Here is a 23,021-nt window from a genome sequence, read left to right on the forward strand (position 1 = left end):
TATAAAATTCAGACTTTTATCACAATATTGACATTTTTAGGGCCCGCATGGCCCATTGTAAAAGGAATCCTCGATCGTTTATTATTATTATTATTCTTCCGCAACTTTGCGCTGTAATTTGACCCCCTTAACATACTTCAAAACTCACCAATTTTTACACACACATCAGTAATATACGGCAAAACTTTTTATCAAAAAACCAAACCTCAAAACTCAAAATTGCGCTGTAGCGCCCCCTACGAAAAAAAACAAAAACTAGACTGCCTGTAACTCCCACTAGGAAGGTCGGAAAGACATGAAACCTTTATGTAGGTGTGACTTAGACCTAGATTTCATAATAGTATATTCTCGGGCAAAAATCAACAGGAAGTTGGCAATTCCCCCCTCAAGACAAAAAAGTACTAAAAACAGTAACTTTTGCCTCTTTGAGCTGTGTTTTGACCCCCTTAACACGCTTCAAAACTCACCAAACTGAACACACACATCAAGACTGGCAAACATTGCGATCTAAAAAAAAACCTAACCCCAAATCTCAAAATTGCGCTCTACCGCAATTTGTAAATAAAACGCAGAAAAAACTGCTCCTCGGAAGAAAAAAATGACAAAACTGCCTGTAACTCTCCCTGGGAAGGTCAGAGAGACATGAAACAAAAACCTCTATGTAGGTCTCACTTAGACCTACATTTCATAAATTGACAACTCCCAGCGAAAATCAACAGGAAGTTTTCTATTCCCCCTTCAAAACAATTTTTTTGTAAAAACCGGTCACCTTCCTTCAAAATCTATCTCCTCTGAGCGCGTTTGTCGTTTTGCCTTCAAACTAGGAGAGAGATTGAACCCTTGTGATTAAAACTACAGAAGCGCGTTTTTCTAACCGCTCCGGTTTTGATTTTATGACCCTTCAAAGACCCGCTGCGCTGCTGTTTTTTTAAGATGGCTGCTTAAAAGCAGGAAGCACCAACGTGCCCACACAATGCAGACAAGGTAGGTACACTAGACAAAAGTCTTGGGACACTTCAGACTAAAAGTAGACAAAAGTATTGGGACACTTATGACTAGCACCTGCCAAATATGCGGGCCCGACCAATGCTGCTTGCAGCTTTAATTTCTTGTTGTTCTTGTAAAATAGTAAAACATTTTGAGTAAAATTATGACTTTTGTCATCATTTTGCCATGTAAAATTCAGATTATTATTATAATTTCAACATTTATCATAATATTGCACAAATGTTCAGTTTTTCTTGCAAAACTTTGACTTGCGTTCAGTAAAATGACGACTTTTATTATAAAAATGCCAAAAATTGTGACCTTTTTCTTGTGAAATTCCAACTCATTTTTCTTTTTTAAAAATATTTGCATAGTATGTATATATTATTAATGTTGTAAATACACTTCTTTATATATCTAGAAAGGCTGGTCCTAAAGAGGGAGGCATTTTTCTCAGGTCTCAAGAAGGCAAGAAGTACAAGAGTGTGTGTGTGTGTGTGTGTGTGTGTGTGTGTGTGTATTCTTGTATTTCTAGCCTTCTTGGGACATGAAGAAGGAAAAGTATCTTCCATATGAGGAGGTGTGAACAGTGGTGACATCTATCAAAATGAGGGTGGTCCCAAAAAGGAGGGATTTTTCCCAATAGACTGTGTGTCGCTTTTAAAAGTGCTCCCCCTCTGGTCAACATATGAAATAACAAGTGTGTGTAAGAAATTGAAATGCGCCTCCTTTGGCCAAAATTAATAACATAAATAAATATGTATATAGAGACATACTGTAATAACTTGAAGTAAATAATGAAGATTAGATATTAATTAGAAATAAAAAATAAATTAACTAAAATCTCATATTCTTTCTGCTTCTATTGCAATATATTCTTGTAAAATTGTTACTTTTTAATGTAAAATTGTTACTTTTTAATGTAAAATTATGTCTTTTCAATGTAAAAATATTTTTAATGCAAAATGGTGACATTTGTCATATAAAATTCAGACTTTTATCACAATATTGACATTTTTAGGGCCCGCATGGCCCATTGTAAAAGGACTCCCTTCGGGATTCCTTTTACAATGGGACAGAGGACCCTATTGTTTTTCGATCGTTTATTATTATTATTATTCTTCCGCAACTTTGCGCTGTAATTTGACCCCCTTAACATACTTCAAAACTCACCAATTTTTACACACACATCAGTAATATACGGCAAAACTTTTTATCAAAAAACCAAACCTCAAAACTCAAAATTGCGCTCTAGCGCCCCCTACGGAAAAAAAAAAAAAACTAGACTGCCTGTAACTCCCACTAGAAAGGTCGGAAAGACATGAAACAAAAACCTTTATGTAGGTGTCACTTAGACCTAGATTTCATAATAGTATATTCTCGGGCAAAAATCAACAGGAAGTTGGCAATTCCCCCCTCAAGACAAAAAAGTACTAAAAACAGTCACTTTTGCCTCTTTGAGTTGTAATTTGACCCCCTTAACATGCTTCAAAACTCACCAAACTGAACGCACACATCAAGACTGGCAAACATTGCGATCTAAAAAAAAAACCTAACCCCAAATCTCAAAATTGCGCTCTACCGCAATTTTTTAATAAAACGCAGAAAAAACTGCTCCTCGGAAGAAAAAAAATGACAAAACTGCCTGTAACTCCCACTGGGAAGGTCGGAGAGACATGAAACAAAAACCTCTATGTAGGTCTCACTTAGACCTACATTTCATAAATTGACAACTCCCAGCGAAAATCAACAGGAAGTTTGCTATTCCCCCTTCAAAACAAATTTTTTGTAAAAACCGGTCACCTTCCTTCAAAATCTATCTCCTCTGAGCGCGTTTGTCGTTTTGCCTTCAAACTAGGAGAGAGATTGAACCCTTGTGATTAAAACTACAGAAGCGCGTTTTTCTAACTGCTCCGGTTTTGATTTTATGACCCTTCAAAGACCCGCTGCGCTGCTGTTTTTTTAAGATGGCTGCTCAAAAGCAGGAAGCACCAACGTGCCCACACAATGCAGACAAGGTAGGTACACTAGACAAAAGTCTTGGGACACTTCAGACTAAAAGTAAACAAAAGTATTGGGACACTTAGGACTAGCACCTGCCAAATATGCTGGCCCGACCAATGCTGCTTGCAGCTTTAATTTCTTGTTGTTCTTGTAAAATAGTAAAACATTTTGAGTAAAATTATGACTTTTGTCATCATTTTGCCAAGTAAAATTCAGGTTATTATTATAATTTCAACATGTATCATAATATTGCACAAATGTTCAGTTTTTCTTGTAAAACTTTGACTTGCGTTCAGTAAAATGATGACTTTTGTTATAAAATGGTGACCTTTTTCTTGTGAAAATTCCAACTCATTTTTCACAACAAGCTTTTTTTTATATGTGCATAGTATGTATATATTATTAATGTTGTAAATACACTTCTTTATATATCTAGAAAGGCTGGTCCTAAAGAGGTAGACATTTTTCTCAGGTCTCAAGAAGGCAAGAAGTACAAGAGTGTGTGTGAGTGTGTGTGTGTGTGTGTGTGTGTATTCTTGTATTTCTAGCCTTCTTGAGACATGAAGAAGGAAAAGTATCTTCCATATGAGGAGGTGTGAACAGTGGTGACCTCTATCAAAATGAGGGTGGTCCCAAAAAGGAGGGATTTTTCCAATAGACTGTGTGTCGCTTTTAAAAGTGCTCCCCCTCTGGTCAACATATGAAATAACAAGTTTGTGTAAGAAATTGAAATGCGCCTCCTTTGGCCAAAATTAATAAAATAAATAAATATGTATATAGAGACATACTGTAATAACTTGAAGTAAATAATTAAGATTAGATATTAATTAGAAATAAAAAATAAATTAACTAAAATCTCATATTCTTTCTGCTTCTATTGCAATATATTCTTGTAAAATTGTTACTTTTTCATGTAAAATTATTTTTAATGCAAAATGGTGACATTTGTCATATAAAATTCAGACTTTTATCTCAATATTGACATTTTTTGTCGTTGTTCTTGTAAAATAGTAAAACATTTTGAGTAAAATTATGACTTTTGTCATCATTTTGCCAAGTAAAATTCAGGTTATTATTATAATTTCAACATTTATCATAATATTGCACAAATGTTCCGTTTTTCTTGTAAAACTTTGACTTGCGTTCAGTAAAATGATGACTTTTGTTATAAAATGGTGCCCTTTTTCTTGTGAAATTCCAACTCATTTTTCATTTTTTTTATATTTGCATAGTATGTATATATTATTAATGTTGTAAATACACTTCTTTATATATCTAGAAAGGCTGGTCCTAAAGAGGTAGACATTTTTCTCAGGTCTCAAGAAGGCAAGAAGTACAAGAGTGTGTGTGTGTGTGTGTGTGTGTGTGTGTGTGTGTGTGTGTGTGTATTCTTGTACTTCTAGCCTTCTTGAGACATGAAGAAGGAAAAGTATATTCCATAAGAGGAGGTGTGAACAGTGGTGACATCTATCAAAATGAGGGTGGTCCCAAAAAGGAGGGATTTTTCCCAATAGACTGTGTGTCGCTTTTAAAAGTGCTCCCCCTCTGGTCAACATATGAAATAACAAGTGTGTGTAAGAAATTGAAATGCGCCTCCTTTGGCCAAAATTAATAACATAAATAAATATGTATATAGAGACATACTGTAATAACTTGAAGTAAATAATGAAGATTAGATATTAATTAGAAATAAAAAATAAATTAACTAAAATCTCATATTCTTTCTGCTTCTATTGCAATATATTCTTGTAAAATTGTTACTTTTTAATGTAAAATTGTTACTTTTTAATGTAAAATTATGTCTTTTCAATGTAAAAATATTTTTAATGCAAAATGGTGACATTTGTCATATAAAATTCAGACTTTTATCACAATATTGACATTTTTAGGGCCCGCATGGCCCATTGTAAAAGGACTCCCTTCGGGATTCCTTTTACAATGGGACAGAGGACCCTATTGTTTTTCGATCGTTTATTATTATTATTATTCTTCCGCAACTCTGCGCTGTAATTTGACCCCCTTAACATACTTCAAAACTCACCCATTTTTACACACACATCAGTAATATACAGCAAAACTTTTAATCAAAAAACCAAACCTCAAAACTCAAAATTGCGCTCTAGCGCCCCCTACGAAAACAACAACAAACTAGACTGCCTGTAACTCCCACTAGGAAGGTCGGAAAGACATGAAACAAAAACCTTTTATGTAGGTGTGACTTAGACCTAGATTTCATAATGGCATATTCTCGGGCAAAAATCAACAGGAAGTTGGCAATTCCCCCCTCAAGACAAAAAAGTACTAAAAACAGTAACTTTTGCCTCTTTGAGTTGTAATTTGACCCCCTTAACACGCTTCAAAACTCACCAAACTGAACGCACACATCAGGACTGGCAAACATTGCGATCTAAAAAAAAAACCTAACCCCAAATCTCAAAATTGCGCTCTACCGCAATTTTTTAATAAAACGCAGAAAAAACTGCTCCTCGGAAGAAAAAAATGACAAAAGTGCCTGTAACTCCCACTGGGAGTGTTAGAGAGACATGAAACAAAAACCTCTATGTAGGTCTCACTTAGACCTACATTTCATAAATTGACAACTCCCAGCGAAAATCAACAGGAAGTTTGCTATTCCCCCTTCAAAACAATTTTTTTGTAAAAACCGGTCACCTTCCTTCAAAATCTATCTCCTCTGAGCGCGTTTGTCGTTTTGCCTTCAAACTAGGAGAGAGATTGAACCCTTGTGATTAAAACTACAGAAGCGCGTTTTTCTAACTGCTCCGGTTTTGATTTTATGACCCTTCAAAGACCCGCTGATGCTGCTGCGCTGCTGTTTTTTTAAGATGGCTGCTTAAAAGCAGGAAGCACCAACGTGCCCACACAATGCAGACAAGGTAGGTACACTACACAAAAGTCTTGGGACACTTCAGACTAAAAGTAAACAAAAGTATTGGGACACTTAGGACTATCACTGGACAAAAGTATTGGGACACTTAGGACTAGCACCTGCCAAATATGCGGGCCCGACCAATGCTGCTTGCAGCTTTAATTTCTTGTTGTTCTTGTAAAATAGTAAAACATTTTGAGTAAAATTATGACTTTTGTCATCATTTTGCCAAGTAAAATTCAGGTTATTATTATAATTTCAACATGTATCATAATATTGCACAAATGTTCCGTTTTTCTTGTAAAACTTTGACTTGCGTTCAGTAAAATGACGACTTTTATTATAAAAATGCCAAAAATTGTGACCTTTTTCTTGTGAAATTCCAACTCATTTTTCACAACAAGCTTTTTTATATTTGCAGAGTATGTATATATTATTAATGTTGTAAATACACTTCTTTATATATCTAGAAAGGCTGGTCCTAAAGAGGTAGACATTTTTCTCAGGTCTCAAGAAGGCAAGAAGTACAAGAGTGTGTGTGTGTGTGTGTGTGTGTGTGTGTGTGTGTGTGTGTGTGTGTGTGTGTGTGTGTGTGTGTGTGTGTGTGTGTGTGTGTGTGTGTGTGTGTGTGTGTGTGTGTGTGTGTGTGTGTACGTGTACTTGACTCACCATCCTTGTGTGGACATAGACTTGACAAACCACCCTTTCTGTGAGAACCTTTTGACTTGTAAGGACATTTGCCTGGTCCTCACAACTACAGAAGTAAAATATTTGTTTTACTTTGTGTGTTTTTGCATTCTGAAGTGAGGTTGCAACTCTCTACTCCCATCTAGTGCTAGATATATATTTTTTTCATCATTCTAGCTATAGTGGAAAGGGGGGCCCTCACAGCCTATTAACCCAGGGGTCGGCAACCCAAAATGTTGAAAGAGCCATATTGGACCAAAAATACAAAAAAAAATCTGTCTGGAGCCGCAAAAAATTAAAAGCCATATTACATACAGATAGTGTGTCATGAGATATGAATTGAATTAAGAGGACTTAAAGGAAACTAAATGAGCTCAAATATAGCTACAAATGAGGCATAATGATGCAATATGTACATATAGCTAGCCTAAATAGCATGTTAGCATCGATTAGCTCGCAGTCATGCAGTGACCAAATATGTCTGATTAGCACTCCACACAAGTCAATAACATCAACAAAACTCACCTTTGTGGGTTCATGCACAACGTTAAGTTTGGTAGACAAAATGAGACAGAAAAAGAAGTGGCATAAAACACGTCTTAGAAAGTCGGAGAAAGTTATACATGTAAACAAACTACGGTGAGTTCAAGGACCGCCAAAATTAGTAGGACAAAACGGCGCTCGCCAAATACTCGAATCAGTGAAGCATGTTTAATATAAACAGTGTGCTTTATAACAATTAGGGAGGTTTGTGTCATGTTTGTCCTCCTACAGAAACCATATTAAAACAAAAAAATAGATTTTTTTTTCCCCTCATCTTTTTCCATTTTTCATACATTTTTGAAAAAGCTCCAGAGAGCCACTAGGGCGGCGCTAAAGAGCCGCATGCTGCTCTAGAGCCGCGGGTTGCCGACCCCTGTACTAACCAAACGTGGGTCCACACAAAGTAGGCAGGACATGTATGTGTGTGTGTGTGTGCGTGTGTGTGTGTGTGTCAATGAGACAGATGTGATTTAGCTAATGCTGTCTGAGAGCAGGGCAGGGCTACAAGAGCCAATGACATCATGCAGAGAGAGAGAGAGAGAGAGAGAGAGAATACAATAGAACACAAGTGGTCCGGCCCAAGGCAGTGTGAGGAAGGAGGACTCCTCTCACACACACACACACACACACACACACACACACACACACACACACACACACACACACACACACACACACACACACACACACACACACACACACACACAGAGGCAGCGCAGAGAGCGGCGTGACAAGAAGAGAGAGGATGTGTGTGAGCAGGATGATGCGGACATAAGAGAAACTCGCCTGGAAGATTCCCCCCCTCCTGCGTGCACCCCCCACCCCCACCCCCGCCCCTGCCCCTCCCTCCCTTCCCTCCCCCCCCCCGTCCCGTCCTCCCCGCACAGTCTCCAGGTGGCTCCTCCGGGCATGCTCCTGAAGACCAAGTATGACCGCCTTCGCAACGAGTCTGTGACCTCCTGCGACGACCTCATGCAGAGCTTAGCCATGAGCGGCAAAGTGGCGTCCACCCCGGTGGTCTCCTCCTCCTCCTCCTCCTCCGCCCGCGGCCTCCCCCTGCCTCCTTTGGACCCCGGGTCGGCGGGGTCTTCCGCCGCCGCCGCCGCGCCGGCCGACTCCCCCTGCCTGGACGGAGAGCAGGACGGCGCCACCACCTTCTGCATGCTCATCCCCAAGATGCCGCAGTGGAAGTTCTCCAACTCCTTGCTGAGTCGAAGCCCCTCCAGCTCCAGCAAGTCCCCGTCCCAAGCCTCGTCTTCATCGTCCTCCTCGCCGCACCGGCACAGCGTGGCGGCGTCCGCGGCCAGCGGCCCCGTGGCCAGCCTGGCGGCGGTGCTCACCTCCTGTGACCCCGTGTGCATCACCCCGTGTTCTCTGCAGGCCATCCGGGGCCAGCGAGCCGCCGCCGCCGCCGGAGAAGTCACGGCGAGCCCCGCCGCCTCCAGATCGGGGATGAGTCGCAGGACCCGGGTGGAGGGCATGTGGCCCGGCGGCGAGGACTTCAGCCAGAAGGGAAGCTTCATCCACAAACCTTCTCATGGGTGGCTGCACCCGGACAAGAAGATCGCAGGACCGGGAGCCTCCTACGTGGTCAGGGTGAGTCCCGCTTTCTCAACCTCTCAACCCAAGTGGTTGTAAATGTAGTTTCTAAATCACTAATCCACGCATGCTTTCATTTACAAGTAGTATTATCACTGGAGGACAAGTACGAGCTAAAAATGTTACACAAGAGGATGCAAGAAGCCATGCTAACCGCTAAGCTAGAGCTGTTGGATGTAAACACGAGAAGGCGGACCGATTCAAACATCGACAGTAATGATATCAAGTTTTGCATCCAGGGTCGCACCTGGCTAAAACCATAAATAATCATAATACATGTTGATGACACAATTTACCTGTGTCCCCCACATATGACTTGCTAGCGGCTAACGTCCCTCCACAGTGTGAAGCAGCTTCTAAGTTACCAGTCCATGCATGAAAAAACTCACAATTGCAACAACACGAGAGGGCGGGCCGATTCAAATATCGACAGTAACGATACCAAGTTTTGCATCCAGGGTCGCACCTGGCTAAACCACTAAATGGTTAGAATGCATTATGCTGACACAATTCACCTAGCGGCTAACGTGCCTCCACATTCGTAAGTCATTAATCCGCGCCTCCACGGCGGCAAATAGCTCACAAGTAGCATTATCACTGGAGGACCAAGACTAGCTAAACATGCTAGAGTGTACACACCCCAAGAGGAAACAAGAAGCCGTGCTAACCGCTAAGCTAGAGCACTTGGATGTAAACACAAGAGGGCGGACCGATTCAAACATCGACAGCAACGATACCAAGTTTTGCATCCAGGGTCGCACCTGGCTAAATCCATAAATAATCATAATACATGTTGATGACACAATTTACCTGTGTCCCCCACATATGACTTGCTAGCAGCTAACGTCCCTCCACAGTGTGAAGCCGCTTCTAAGTTACCAGTCCATGCATGAAAAAACTCACAATTGCAACAACACGAGAGGGCGGACCGATTCAAATATCGACAATAACGATACCAAGTTTTGCATCCAGGGTCGCACCTGGCTAAACCACTAAATGGTTAGAATGCATTATGCTGACACAAGTTACCTCGCGGCTAACGTGCCTCCACATTCGTAAGTCATTAATCCGCGCCTCCACGGCGGCAAATAGCTCACAAGTAGCATTATCACTGGAGGACCGAGACTAGCTAAACATGCTAGAGTGTACACACCCCAAGAGGAAGCAAGAAGCCATGCTAACCGCTAAGCTAGAGCTCTTGGATGTAAACACAAGAGGGCGGACCGATTCAAACATCGACAGCAACGATACCAAGTTTTGCATCCAGGGCCGCACCTGGCTAAAACCATAAATAATCATAATACATGTTGATGACACAATTTACCTGTGTCCCCCACATATGACTTGCTAGCAGCTAACGTCCCTCCACAGTGTGAAGCCGCTTCTAAGTTACCAGTCCATGCATGAAAAAACTCACAATTACAACAACTTGAGAGGGCGGACCGATTCATATATCGACAATAACGATACCAAGTTTTGCATCCAGGGTCGCACCTGGCTAAACCACTAAATGGTTAGAATGCATTATGCTGACACAATTCACCTAGCGGCTAACGTGCCTCCACATTCATAAGTCATTAATCCGCGCCTCCACGGCGGCACATAGCTCACAAGTAGCATTATCACTGGAGGACCAAGACTAGCTAAACATGCTAGAGTGTACACACCCCAAGAGGAAACAAGAAGCCGTGCTAACCGCTAAGCTAGAGCTCTTGGATGTAAACACAAGAGGGCGGACCGATTCAAATATCGACAGTAACGATACCAAGTTTTGCATCCAGGGTCGCACCTGGCTAAAACCATAAATAATCATAATACATGTTGATGACACAATTTACCTGTGTCCCCCAAATATGACTTGCTAGCAGCTAACGTCCCTCCACAGTGTGAAGCCGCTTCTAAGTTACCAGTCCATGCATGAAAAAACTCACAATTGCAACAACACGAGAGGGCGGACCGATTCAAATATCGACAATAACGATACCAAGTTTTGCATCCAGGGTCGCACCTGGCTAAACCACTAAATGGCTAGAATGCATCATGCTGACACAATTCACCTAGCGGCTAACGTGCCTCCACATTCGTAAGCCATTAATCCGCGCCTCCACGGCGGCAAATAGCTCACAAGTAGCATTATCACTGGAGGACCAAGACTAGCTAAACATGCTAGAGTGTACACACCCCAAGAGGAAGCAAGAAGCCATGCTAACCGCTAAGCTAGAGGTCTTGGATGTAAACAGAGAGAGGGCGGACCGATTCAAATATCGACAGTAATGATACCAAGTCTTGCATCCAGGGTCGCACCTGGCTAAAACCATAAATAATCATAATACATGTTGATGACACAATTTACCTGTGTCCCCCAAATATGACTTGCTAGCAGCTAACGTCCCTCCACAGTGTGAAGCCGCTTTTAAGTTACCAGTCCATGCATGAAAAAACTCTCAATTGCAACAACACGAGAGGGCGGACCGATTCAAATATCGACAGCAACGATACCAAGTTTTGCATCCAGGGTCGCACCTGGCTAAACCACTAAATTGTTAGAATGCATTATGCTGACACAATTTACCTAGCGGCTAACGTGCCTCCACATTTCGTAAGTCATTAATCTGCGCCTCCACGGCGGCAAATAGCTCACAAGTAGCATTATCACTGGAGGACCGAGACTGGCTAAACATGCTAGAGTGTACACACCCCAAGAGGAAACAAGAAGCCATGCTAACCGCTAAGCTAAAGTTCTTGGATGTAAACAGAGAGAGGGTGGACCGATTCAAATATCGACAGTAACGATACCAAGTTTTGCATCCAGGGTCGCACCTGGCTAATTCCATAAATAATCATAATACATGTTGATGACACAATTTACCTGTGTCCCCCACATATGACTTGCTTGCAGCTAACGTCCCTCCACAGTGTGAAACCGCTTTTAAGCTAACAGTCCATGCATGAAAAAACTCACAATTGCAACAACACGAGAGGGCGGACCGATTCAAACATCGACAGCAACGATACCAAGTTTTGCATCCAGGGTCGCACCTGGCTAAACCACTAAATGGTTAGAATGCATTATGCTGACACAATTCACCTCGCGGCTAACGTACCTCCACATTCGTAAGTCATTAATCCGCGCCTCCGCGGCGGCAAATAGCTCACAAGTAGCATTATCACTGGAGGACCAAGACTAGCTAAACATGCTAGAGTGTACACACCCCAAGAGGAAGCAAGAAGCCATGCTAACCGCTAAGCTAGAGCTCTTGGATGTAAACACAAGAGGGCGGACCGATTCAAACATCGACAGTAACGATACCAAGTCTTGCATCCAAGGTCGCACCTGGCTAAAACCATAAATAATCATAATACATGTTGATGACACAATTTACCTGTGTCCCCCACATATGACTTGCTAGCAGCTAACGTCCCTCCACAGTGTGAAACCGCTTTTAAGTTACCAGTCCATGCATGAAAAAACTCACAATTGCAACAACACGAGAGGGCGGACCGATTCAAATATCGACAATAACGATACCAAGTTTTGCATCCAGGGTCGCACCTGGCTAAAGAATGCATTATGCTGACATAATTTACCTAGCGGCTAACGTGCCTCCACATTCATAAGTCATTAATCCGCGCCTCCACGGCGGCAAATAGCTCACAAGTAGCATTATCACTGGAGGACCGAGACTAGCTAAACATGCTAGAGTGTACACACCCCAAGAGGAAACAAGAAGCCATGCTAACCGCTAAGCTAGAGCTCTTGGATGTAAACAGAGAGAGGGCGGACCGATTCAAATATCGACAGTAATGATACCAAGTTTTGCATCCAGGGTCGCACCTGGCTAAAACCATAAATAATCATAATACATGTTGATGACACAATTTACCTGTGTCCCCCAAATATGACTTGCTAGCAGCTAACGTCCCTCCACAGTGTGAAGCCGCTTCTAAGTTACCAGTCCATGCATGAAAAAACTCACAATTGCAACAACACGAGAGGGCGGACCGATTCAAATATCGACAATAACGATACCAAGTTGTGCATCCAGGGTCGCACCTGGCTAAACCACTAAATGGTTAGAATGCATTATGCTGACACGATTCACCTCGCGGCTAACGTGCCTCCACATTCGTAAGTCATTAATCCGCGCCTCCACGGCGGCAAATAGCTCACAAGTAGCATTATCACTGGAGGACCAAGACTAGCTAAACATGCTAGAGTGTACACACCCCAAGAGGAAACAAGAAGCCATGCTAACCGCTAAGCTAGAGCTCTTGGATGTAAACACAAGAGGGTGGACCGATTCAAACATCGACAGTAATGATATCAAGTTTTGCATCCAGGGTCGCACCTGGCTAAAACCATAAATAATCATAATACATGTTGATGACACAATTTACCTGTGTCCCCCAAATATGACTTGCTTGCAGCTAACGTCCCTCCACAGTGTGAAACCGCTTTTAAGTTACCAGTCCATGCATGAAAAAACTCACAATTGCAACAACACGATAGGGCGGACCGATTCAAATATCGACAATAACGATACCAAGTTTTGCATCCAGGGTCGCACCTGGCTAAACCACTAAATGGTTAGAATGCATTATGCTGACGCAATTTACCTAGCGGCTAACGTGCCTCCACATTCGTAAGTCATTAATCCGCGCCTCCACGGCGGCAAATAGCTCACAAGTAGCATTATCACTGGAGGACCAAGACTAGCTAAACATGCTAGAGTGTACACACCCCAAGAGGAAACAAGAAGCCATGCTAACCGCTAAGCTAACTCAAGAGGGCGGACCGATTCAAACATCGACAGCAACGATACCAAGTCTTGCATCCAGGGCCGCACCTGGCTAAAACCATAAATAATCATAATACATGTTGATGACACAATTTACCTGTGTCCCCCAAATATGACTTGCTAGCAGCTAACGTCCCTCCACAGTGTGAAGCCGCTTCTAAGTTACCAGTCCATGCATGAAAAAACTCACAATTACAACAACACGAGAGGGCGGACCGATTCAAATATCGACAATAACGATACCAAGTTTTGCATCCAGGGTCGCACCTGGCTAAACCACTAAATGGTTAGAATGCATTATGCTGACACAATTCACCTCGCGGCTAACGTGCCTCCACATTCGTAAGTCATTAATCCGCGCCTCCACGGCGGCAAATAGCTCACAAGTAGCATTATCACTGGAGGACCAAGACTAGCTAAACATGCTAGAGTGTACACACCCCAAGAGGAAACAAGAAGCCGTGCTAACCGCTAAGCTAGAGCTCTTGGATGTAAACACAAGAGGGCGGACCGATTCAAACATCGACAGTAATGATATCAAGTTTTGCATCCAGGGTCGCACCTGGCTAAAACCATAAATAATCATAATACATGTTGATGACACAATTTACCTGTGTCCCCCAAATATGACTTGCTTGCAGCTAACGTCCCTCCACAGTGTGAAACCGCTTCTAAGTTACCAGTCCATGCATGAAAAAACTCACAATTGCAACAACACGAGAGGGCGGGCCGATTCAAATATCGACAATAACGATACCAAGTTTTGCATCCAGGGTCGCACCTGGCTAAATCACTAAATGGTTAGAATGCATTATGCTGACACAAGTTACCTCGCGGCTAACGTGCCTCCACATTCCTAAGTCATTAATCCGCGCCTCCACGGCGGCAAATAGCTCACAAGTAGCATTATCACTGGAGGACCAAGACTAGCTAAACATGCTAGAGTGTACACACCCCAAGAGGAAACAAGAAGCCATGCTAACCGCTAAGCTAGAGCTCTTGGATGTAAACACAAGAGGGCGGACCGATTCAAACATCGACAGTAATGATATCAAGTTTTGCATCCAGGGTCGCACCTGGCTAAAACCATAAATAATCATAATACATGTTGATGACACAATTTACCTGTGTCCCCCAAATATGACTTGCTTGCAGCTAACGTCCCTCCACAGTGTGAAACCGCTTCTAAGTTACCAGTCCATGCATGAAAAAACTCACAATTGCAACAACACGAGAGGGCGGGCCGATTCAAATATCGACAATAACGATACCAAGTTTTGCATCCAGGGTCGCACCTGGCTAAACCACTAAATGGTTAGAATGCATTATGCTGACGCAATTCACCTAGCGGCTAACGTGCCTCCACATTCGTAAGTCATTAATCCGCGCCTCCACGGCGGCAAATAGCTCACAAGTAGCATTATCACTGGAGGACCAAGACTAGCTAAACATGCTAGAGTGTACACACCCCAAGAGGAAACAAGAAGCCATGCTAACAGCTAAGCTAGAGCTCTTGGATGTAAACACAAGAAGGCGGACCGATTCAAACATCGACAGTAACGATACCAAGTTTTGCATCCAGGGTCGCACCTGGCTAAAACCATAAATAATCATAATACATGTTGATGACACAATTTACCTGTGTCCCCCACATATGACTTGCTAGCAGCTAACGTCCCTCCACAGTGTGAAGCCGCTTCTAAGTTACCAGTCCATGCATGAAAAAACTCACAATTGCAACAACACAAGGGCGGACCGATTCAAATATCGACAATAACGATACCACGTTTTGCATCCAGGGTCGCACCTGGCTAAACCACTAAATGGTTAGAATGCATTATGCTGACACGATTCACCTAGCGGCTAACGTGCCTCCACATTCGTAAGTCATTAATCCGCGCCTCCACGGCGGCACATAGCTCACAAGTAGCATTATCACTGGAGGACCAAGACTAGCTAAACATGCTAGAGTGTACACACCCCAAGAGGAAACAAGAAGCCATGCTAACCGCTAAGCTAGAGCTCTTGGATGTAAACACAAGAGGGCGGACCGATTCAAACATCGACAGTAATGATACCAAGTTTTGCATCCAGGGTCGCACCTGGCTAAATCCATAAATAATCATAATACATGTTGATGACACAATTTACCTGTGTCCCCCACATATGACTTGCTAGCAGCTAACGTCCCTCCACAGTGTGAAACCGCTTCTAAGTTACCAGTCCATGCATGAAAAAACTCACAATTGCAACAACACGAGAGGGCGGACCGATTCAAATATCGACAGCAACGATACCAAGTTTTGCATCCAGGGTCGCACCTGGCTAAACCACTAAATGGTTAGAATGCATTATGCTGACACAATTCACCTAGCGGCTAACGTGCCTCCACATTCATAAGTCATTATCCACGGCGGCAAATAGCTCACAAGTAGCATTATCACTGGAGGACCAAGACTAGCTAAACATGCTAGAGTGTACACACCCCAAGAGGAAACAAGAAGCCGTGCTAACCGCTAAGCTAGAGCTCTTGGATGTAAACACAAGAGGGCGGACCGATTCAAACATCGACAGCAACGATACCAAGTCTTGCATCCAGGGTCGCACCTGGCTAAAACCATAAATAATCATAATACATGTTGATGACACAATTTACCTGTGTCCCCCAAATATGACTTGCTAGCAGCTAACGTCCCTCCACAGTGTGAAGCCGCTTCTAAGTTACCAGTCCATGCATGAAAAAACTCACAATTGCAGCAACACGAGAGGGCGGACCGATTCAAATATCGACAATAACGATACCAAGTTTTGCATCCAGGGTCGCACCTGGCTAAACCACTAAATGGTTAGAATGCATTATGCTGACACAATTCACCTAGCGGCTAACGTGCCTCCACATTCGTAAGTCATTAATCCGCGCCTCCACGGCGGCAAACAGCTCACAAGTAGCATTATCACTGGAGGACCGAGACTAGCTAAACATGCTAGAGTGTACACACCCCAAGAGGAAACAAGAAGCCGTGCTAACCGCTAAGCTAGAGCTCTTGGATGTAAACACAAGAGGGCGGACCGATTCAAATATCGACAGCAACGATACCAAGTTTTGCATCCAGGGTCGCACCTGGCTAAAACCATAAATAATCATAATACATGTTGATGACACAATTTACCTGTGTCCACCAAATATGACTTGCTTGCAGCTAACGTCCCTCCACAGTGTGAAGCAGCTTCTAAGTTACCAGTCCATGCATGAAAAAAACTCACAATTACAACAACACGAGAGGGCGGACCGATTCAAATATCGACAATAACGATACCAAGTTTTGCATCCAGGGTCGCACCTGGCTAAACCACTAAATGGTTAGAATGCATTATGCTGACACAATTCACCTAGCGGCTAACGTGCCTCCACATTCGTAAGTCATTAATCCGCGCCTCCACGGCGGCAAATAGTTCACAAGTAGCATTATCACTGGAGGACCAAGACTAGCTAAACATGCTAGAGTGTACACACCCCAAGAGGAAACAAGAAGCCATGCTAACCGCTAAGCTAGAGCTCTTGGATGTAAACACAAGAGGGCGGACCGATTCAAACATCGACAGTAACGATACCAAGTTTTGCATCCAGGGTCGCACCTGGCTAAAACCATAAATAATCATAATACATGTTGATGACACAATTTACCTGTGTCCCCCAAATATGACTTGCTAGCAGCTAACGTCCCTCCACAGTGTGAAGCCGCTTCTAAGTTACCAGTCCATGCATGAAAAAAACTCACAATTACAACAACACGAGAGGGCGGACCGATTCAAATATCGACAATAACGATACCAAGTTTTGCATCCAGGGTCGCACCTGGCTAAACCACTAAATGGTTAGAATGCATTATGCTGACACAATTCACCTAGCGGCTAACGTGCCTCCACATTCATAAATAATTAATCCGCGCCTCCACGGCGGCAAATAGTTCACAAGTAGCATTATCACTGGAGGACCAAGACTAGCTAAACATGCTAGAGTGTACACACCCCAAGAGGAAACAAGAAGCCATGCTAACCGCTAAGCTAGAGCTCTTGGATGTAAACACAAGAGGGCGGACCGATTCAAACATCGACAGTAACGATACCAAGTTTTGCATCCAGGGTCGCACCTGGCTAAAACCATAAATAATCATAATACATGTTGATGACACAATTTACCTGTGTCCCCCAAATATGACTTGCTAGCAGCTAACGTCCCTCCACAGTGTGAAGCCGCTTCTAAGTTACCAGTCCATGCATGAAAAAACTCACAATTGCAACAACACGAGAGGGCGGACCGATTCAAATATCGACAATAACGATACCAAGTTTTGCACCTAGGGTCGCACCTGGCTAAAACCACTAAATGGTTAGAATGCATTATGCTGACACAATTCACCTAGCGGCTAACGTGCCTCCACATTCGTAAGTCATTAATCCGCGCCTCCACGGCGGCAAATAGCTCACAAGTAGCATTATCACTGGAGGACCAAGACTAGCTAAACATGCTAGAGTGTACACACCCCAAGAGGAAACAAGAAGCCATGCTAACCGCTAAGCTAGAGCTCTTGGATGTAAACACAAGAGGGCGGACCGATTCAAACATCGACAGTAATGATACCAAGTTTTGCATCCAGGGTCGCACCTGGCTAAACCCATAAATAATCATAATACATGTTGATGACACAATTTACCTGTGTCCCCCACATATGACTTGCTTGCAGCTAACGTCCCTCCACAGTGTGAAGCCGCTTCTAAGTTACCAGTCCATGCATGAAAAAACTCACAATTACAACAACACGAGAGGGCGGGCCGATTCAAATATCGACAGAAACGATACCAAGTTTTGCATCCAGGGTCGCACCTGGCTAAACCACTAAATGGTTAGAATGCATTATGCTGACACAATTCACCTAGCGGCTAACGTGCCTCCACATTCGTAAGTCATTAATCCGCGCCTCCACGGCGGCAAATAGCTCACAAGTAGCATTATCACTGGAGGACCAAGACTAGCTAAACATGCTAGAGTGTACACACCCCAAGAGGAAACAAGAAGCCATGCTAACCGCTAAGCTAGAGCTCTTGGATGTAAACACAAGAGGGCGGACCGATTCAAACATCGACAGTAATGATACCAAGTTTTGCATCCAGGGTCGCACCTGGCTAAACCCATAAATAATCATAATACATGTTGATGACACAATTTACCTGTGTCCCCCACATATGACTTGCTAGCAGCTAACGTCCCTCCACAGTGTGAAGCCGCTTCTAAGTTACCAGTCCATGCATGAAAAAACTCACAATTACAACAACTTGAGAGGGCGGACCGATTCATATATCGACAATAACGATACCAAGTTTTGCATCCAGGGTCGCACCTGGCTAAACCACTAAATGGTTAGAATGCATTATGCTGACACAATTCACCTAGCGGCTAACGTGCCTCCACATTCATAAGTCATTAATCCGCGCCTCCACGGCGGCACATAGCTCACAAGTAGCATTATCACTGGAGGACCAAGACTAGCTAAACATGCTAGAGTGTACACACCCCAAGAGGAAACAAGAAGCCGTGCTAACCGCTAAGCTAGAGCTCTTGGATGTAAACACAAGAGGGCGGACCGATTCAAATATCGACAGTAACGATACCAAGTTTTGCATCCAGGGTCGCACCTGGCTAAAACCATAAATAATCATAATACATGTTGATGACACAATTTACCTGTGTCCCCCAAATATGACTTGCTAGCAGCTAACGTCCCTCCACAGTGTGAAGCCGCTTCTAAGTTACCAGTCCATGCATGAAAAAACTCACAATTGCAACAACACGAGAGGGCGGACCGATTCAAATATCGACAATAACGATACCAAGTTTTGCATCCAGGGTCGCACCTGGCTAAACCACTAAATGGCTAGAATGCATCATGCTGACACAATTCACCTAGCGGCTAACGTGCCTCCACATTCGTAAGCCATTAATCCGCGCCTCCACGGCGGCAAATAGCTCACAAGTAGCATTATCACTGGAGGACCAAGACTAGCTAAACATGCTAGAGTGTACACACCCCAAGAGGAAGCAAGAAGCCATGCTAACCGCTAAGCTAGAGGTCTTGGATGTAAACAGAGAGAGGGCGGACCGATTCAAATATCGACAGTAATGATACCAAGTCTTGCATCCAGGGTCGCACCTGGCTAAAACCATAAATAATCATAATACATGTTGATGACACAATTTACCTGTGTCCCCCAAATATGACTTGCTAGCAGCTAACGTCCCTCCACAGTGTGAAGCCGCTTTTAAGTTACCAGTCCATGCATGAAAAAACTCTCAATTGCAACAACACGAGAGGGCGGACCGATTCAAATATCGACAGCAACGATACCAAGTTTTGCATCCAGGGTCGCACCTGGCTAAACCACTAAATTGTTAGAATGCATTATGCTGACACAATTTACCTAGCGGCTAACGTGCCTCCACATTTCGTAAGTCATTAATCTGCGCCTCCACGGCGGCAAATAGCTCACAAGTAGCATTATCACTGGAGGACCGAGACTGGCTAAACATGCTAGAGTGTACACACCCCAAGAGGAAACAAGAAGCCATGCTAACCGCTAAGCTAAAGTTCTTGGATGTAAACAGAGAGAGGGTGGACCGATTCAAATATCGACAGTAACGATACCAAGTTTTGCATCCAGGGTCGCACCTGGCTAATTCCATAAATAATCATAATACATGTTGATGACACAATTTACCTGTGTCCCCCACATATGACTTGCTTGCAGCTAACGTCCCTCCACAGTGTGAAACCGCTTTTAAGCTAACAGTCCATGCATGAAAAAACTCACAATTGCAACAACACGAGAGGGCGGACCGATTCAAACATCGACAGCAACGATACCAAGTTTTGCATCCAGGGTCGCACCTGGCTAAACCACTAAATGGTTAGAATGCATTATGCTGACACAATTCACCTCGCGGCTAACGTACCTCCACATTCGTAAGTCATTAATCCGCGCCTCCGCGGCGGCAAATAGCTCACAAGTAGCATTATCACTGGAGGACCAAGACTAGCTAAACATGCTAGAGTGTACACACCCCAAGAGGAAGCAAGAAGCCATGCTAACCGCTAAGCTAGAGCTCTTGGATGTAAACACAAGAGGGCGGACCGATTCAAACATCGACAGTAACGATACCAAGTCTTGCATCCAAGGTCGCACCTGGCTAAAACCATAAATAATCATAATACATGTTGATGACACAATTTACCTGTGTCCCCCACATATGACTTGCTAGCAGCTAACGTCCCTCCACAGTGTGAAACCGCTTTTAAGTTACCAGTCCATGCATGAAAAAACTCACAATTGCAACAACACGAGAGGGCGGACCGATTCAAATATCGACAATAACGATACCAAGTTTTGCATCCAGGGTCGCACCTGGCTAAAGAATGCATTATGCTGACATAATTTACCTAGCGGCTAACGTGCCTCCACATTCATAAGTCATTAATCCGCGCCTCCACGGCGGCAAATAGCTCACAAGTAGCATTATCACTGGAGGACCGAGACTAGCTAAACATGCTAGAGTGTACACACCCCAAGAGGAAACAAGAAGCCATGCTAACCGCTAAGCTAGAGCTCTTGGATGTAAACAGAGAGAGGGCGGACCGATTCAAATATCGACAGTAATGATACCAAGTTTTGCATCCAGGGTCGCACCTGGCTAAAACCATAAATAATCATAATACATGTTGATGACACAATTTACCTGTGTCCCCCAAATATGACTTGCTAGCAGCTAACGTCCCTCCACAGTGTGAAGCCGCTTCTAAGTTACCAGTCCATGCATGAAAAAACTCACAATTGCAACAACACGAGAGGGCGGACCGATTCAAATATCGACAATAACGATACCAAGTTGTGCATCCAGGGTCGCACCTGGCTAAACCACTAAATGGTTAGAATGCATTATGCTGACACGATTCACCTCGCGGCTAACGTGCCTCCACATTCGTAAGTCATTAATCCGCGCCTCCACGGCGGCAAATAGCTCACAAGTAGCATTATCACTGGAGGACCAAGACTAGCTAAACATGCTAGAGTGTACACACCCCAAGAGGAAACAAGAAGCCATGCTAACCGCTAAGCTAGAGCTCTTGGATGTAAACACAAGAGGGTGGACCGATTCAAACATCGACAGTAATGATATCAAGTTTTGCATCCAGGGTCGCACCTGGCTAAAACCATAAATAATCATAATACATGTTGATGACACAATTTACCTGTGTCCCCCAAATATGACTTGCTTGCAGCTAACGTCCCTCCACAGTGTGAAACCGCTTTTAAGTTACCAGTCCATGCATGAAAAAACTCACAATTGCAACAACACGATAGGGCGGACCGATTCAAATATCGACAATAACGATACCAAGTTTTGCATCCAGGGTCGCACCTGGCTAAACCACTAAATGGTTAGAATGCATTATGCTGACGCAATTTACCTAGCGGCTAACGTGCCTCCACATTCGTAAGTCATTAATCCGCGCCTCCACGGCGGCAAATAGCTCACAAGTAGCATTATCACTGGAGGACCAAGACTAGCTAAACATGCTAGAGTGTACACACCCCAAGAGGAAACAAGAAGCCATGCTAACCGCTAAGCTAACTCAAGAGGGCGGACCGATTCAAACATCGACAGCAACGATACCAAGTCTTGCATCCAGGGCCGCACCTGGCTAAAACCATAAATAATCATAATACATGTTGATGACACAATTTACCTGTGTCCCCCAAATATGACTTGCTAGCAGCTAACGTCCCTCCACAGTGTGAAGCCGCTTCTAAGTTACCAGTCCATGCATGAAAAAACTCACAATTACAACAACACGAGAGGGCGGACCGATTCAAATATCGACAATAACGATACCAAGTTTTGCATCCAGGGTCGCACCTGGCTAAACCACTAAATGGTTAGAATGCATTATGCTGACACAATTCACCTCGCGGCTAACGTGCCTCCACATTCGTAAGTCATTAATCCGCGCCTCCACGGCGGCAAATAGCTCACAAGTAGCATTATCACTGGAGGACCAAGACTAGCTAAACATGCTAGAGTGTACACACCCCAAGAGGAAACAAGAAGCCGTGCTAACCGCTAAGCTAGAGCTCTTGGATGTAAACACAAGAGGGCGGACCGATTCAAACATCGACAGTAATGATATCAAGTTTTGCATCCAGGGTCGCACCTGGCTAAAACCATAAATAATCATAATACATGTTGATGACACAATTTACCTGTGTCCCCCAAATATGACTTGCTTGCAGCTAACGTCCCTCCACAGTGTGAAACCGCTTCTAAGTTACCAGTCCATGCATGAAAAAACTCACAATTGCAACAACACGAGAGGGCGGGCCGATTCAAATATCGACAATAACGATACCAAGTTTTGCATCCAGGGTCGCACCTGGCTAAATCACTAAATGGTTAGAATGCA

General features: G+C 43.5%; 1 protein-coding gene across 1 annotated transcript in view; it reads left to right on the top strand.

The window, feature by feature from the left end:
- Positions 1–8,014: 8,014 nt before the first annotated feature.
- The window catches only part of shc2 (SHC (Src homology 2 domain containing) transforming protein 2), a 69,582-nt gene continuing 54,575 nt past the window's right edge, over positions 8,015–23,021 (top strand). Inside the window, exon 1 of the mRNA XM_072914593.1 lies at positions 8,015–8,704. Within this exon, the coding sequence (XP_072770694.1) occupies positions 8,018–8,704 (687 nt within the window). The 5' untranslated portion in view covers positions 8,015–8,017. The remainder of the gene's footprint in view (positions 8,705–23,021) is intronic.

This window comes from Nerophis lumbriciformis, linkage group LG14 (assembly GCF_033978685.3).
Source record: "Nerophis lumbriciformis linkage group LG14, RoL_Nlum_v2.1, whole genome shotgun sequence".
Taxonomy (NCBI): Eukaryota; Metazoa; Chordata; class Actinopteri; order Syngnathiformes; family Syngnathidae; genus Nerophis; species Nerophis lumbriciformis.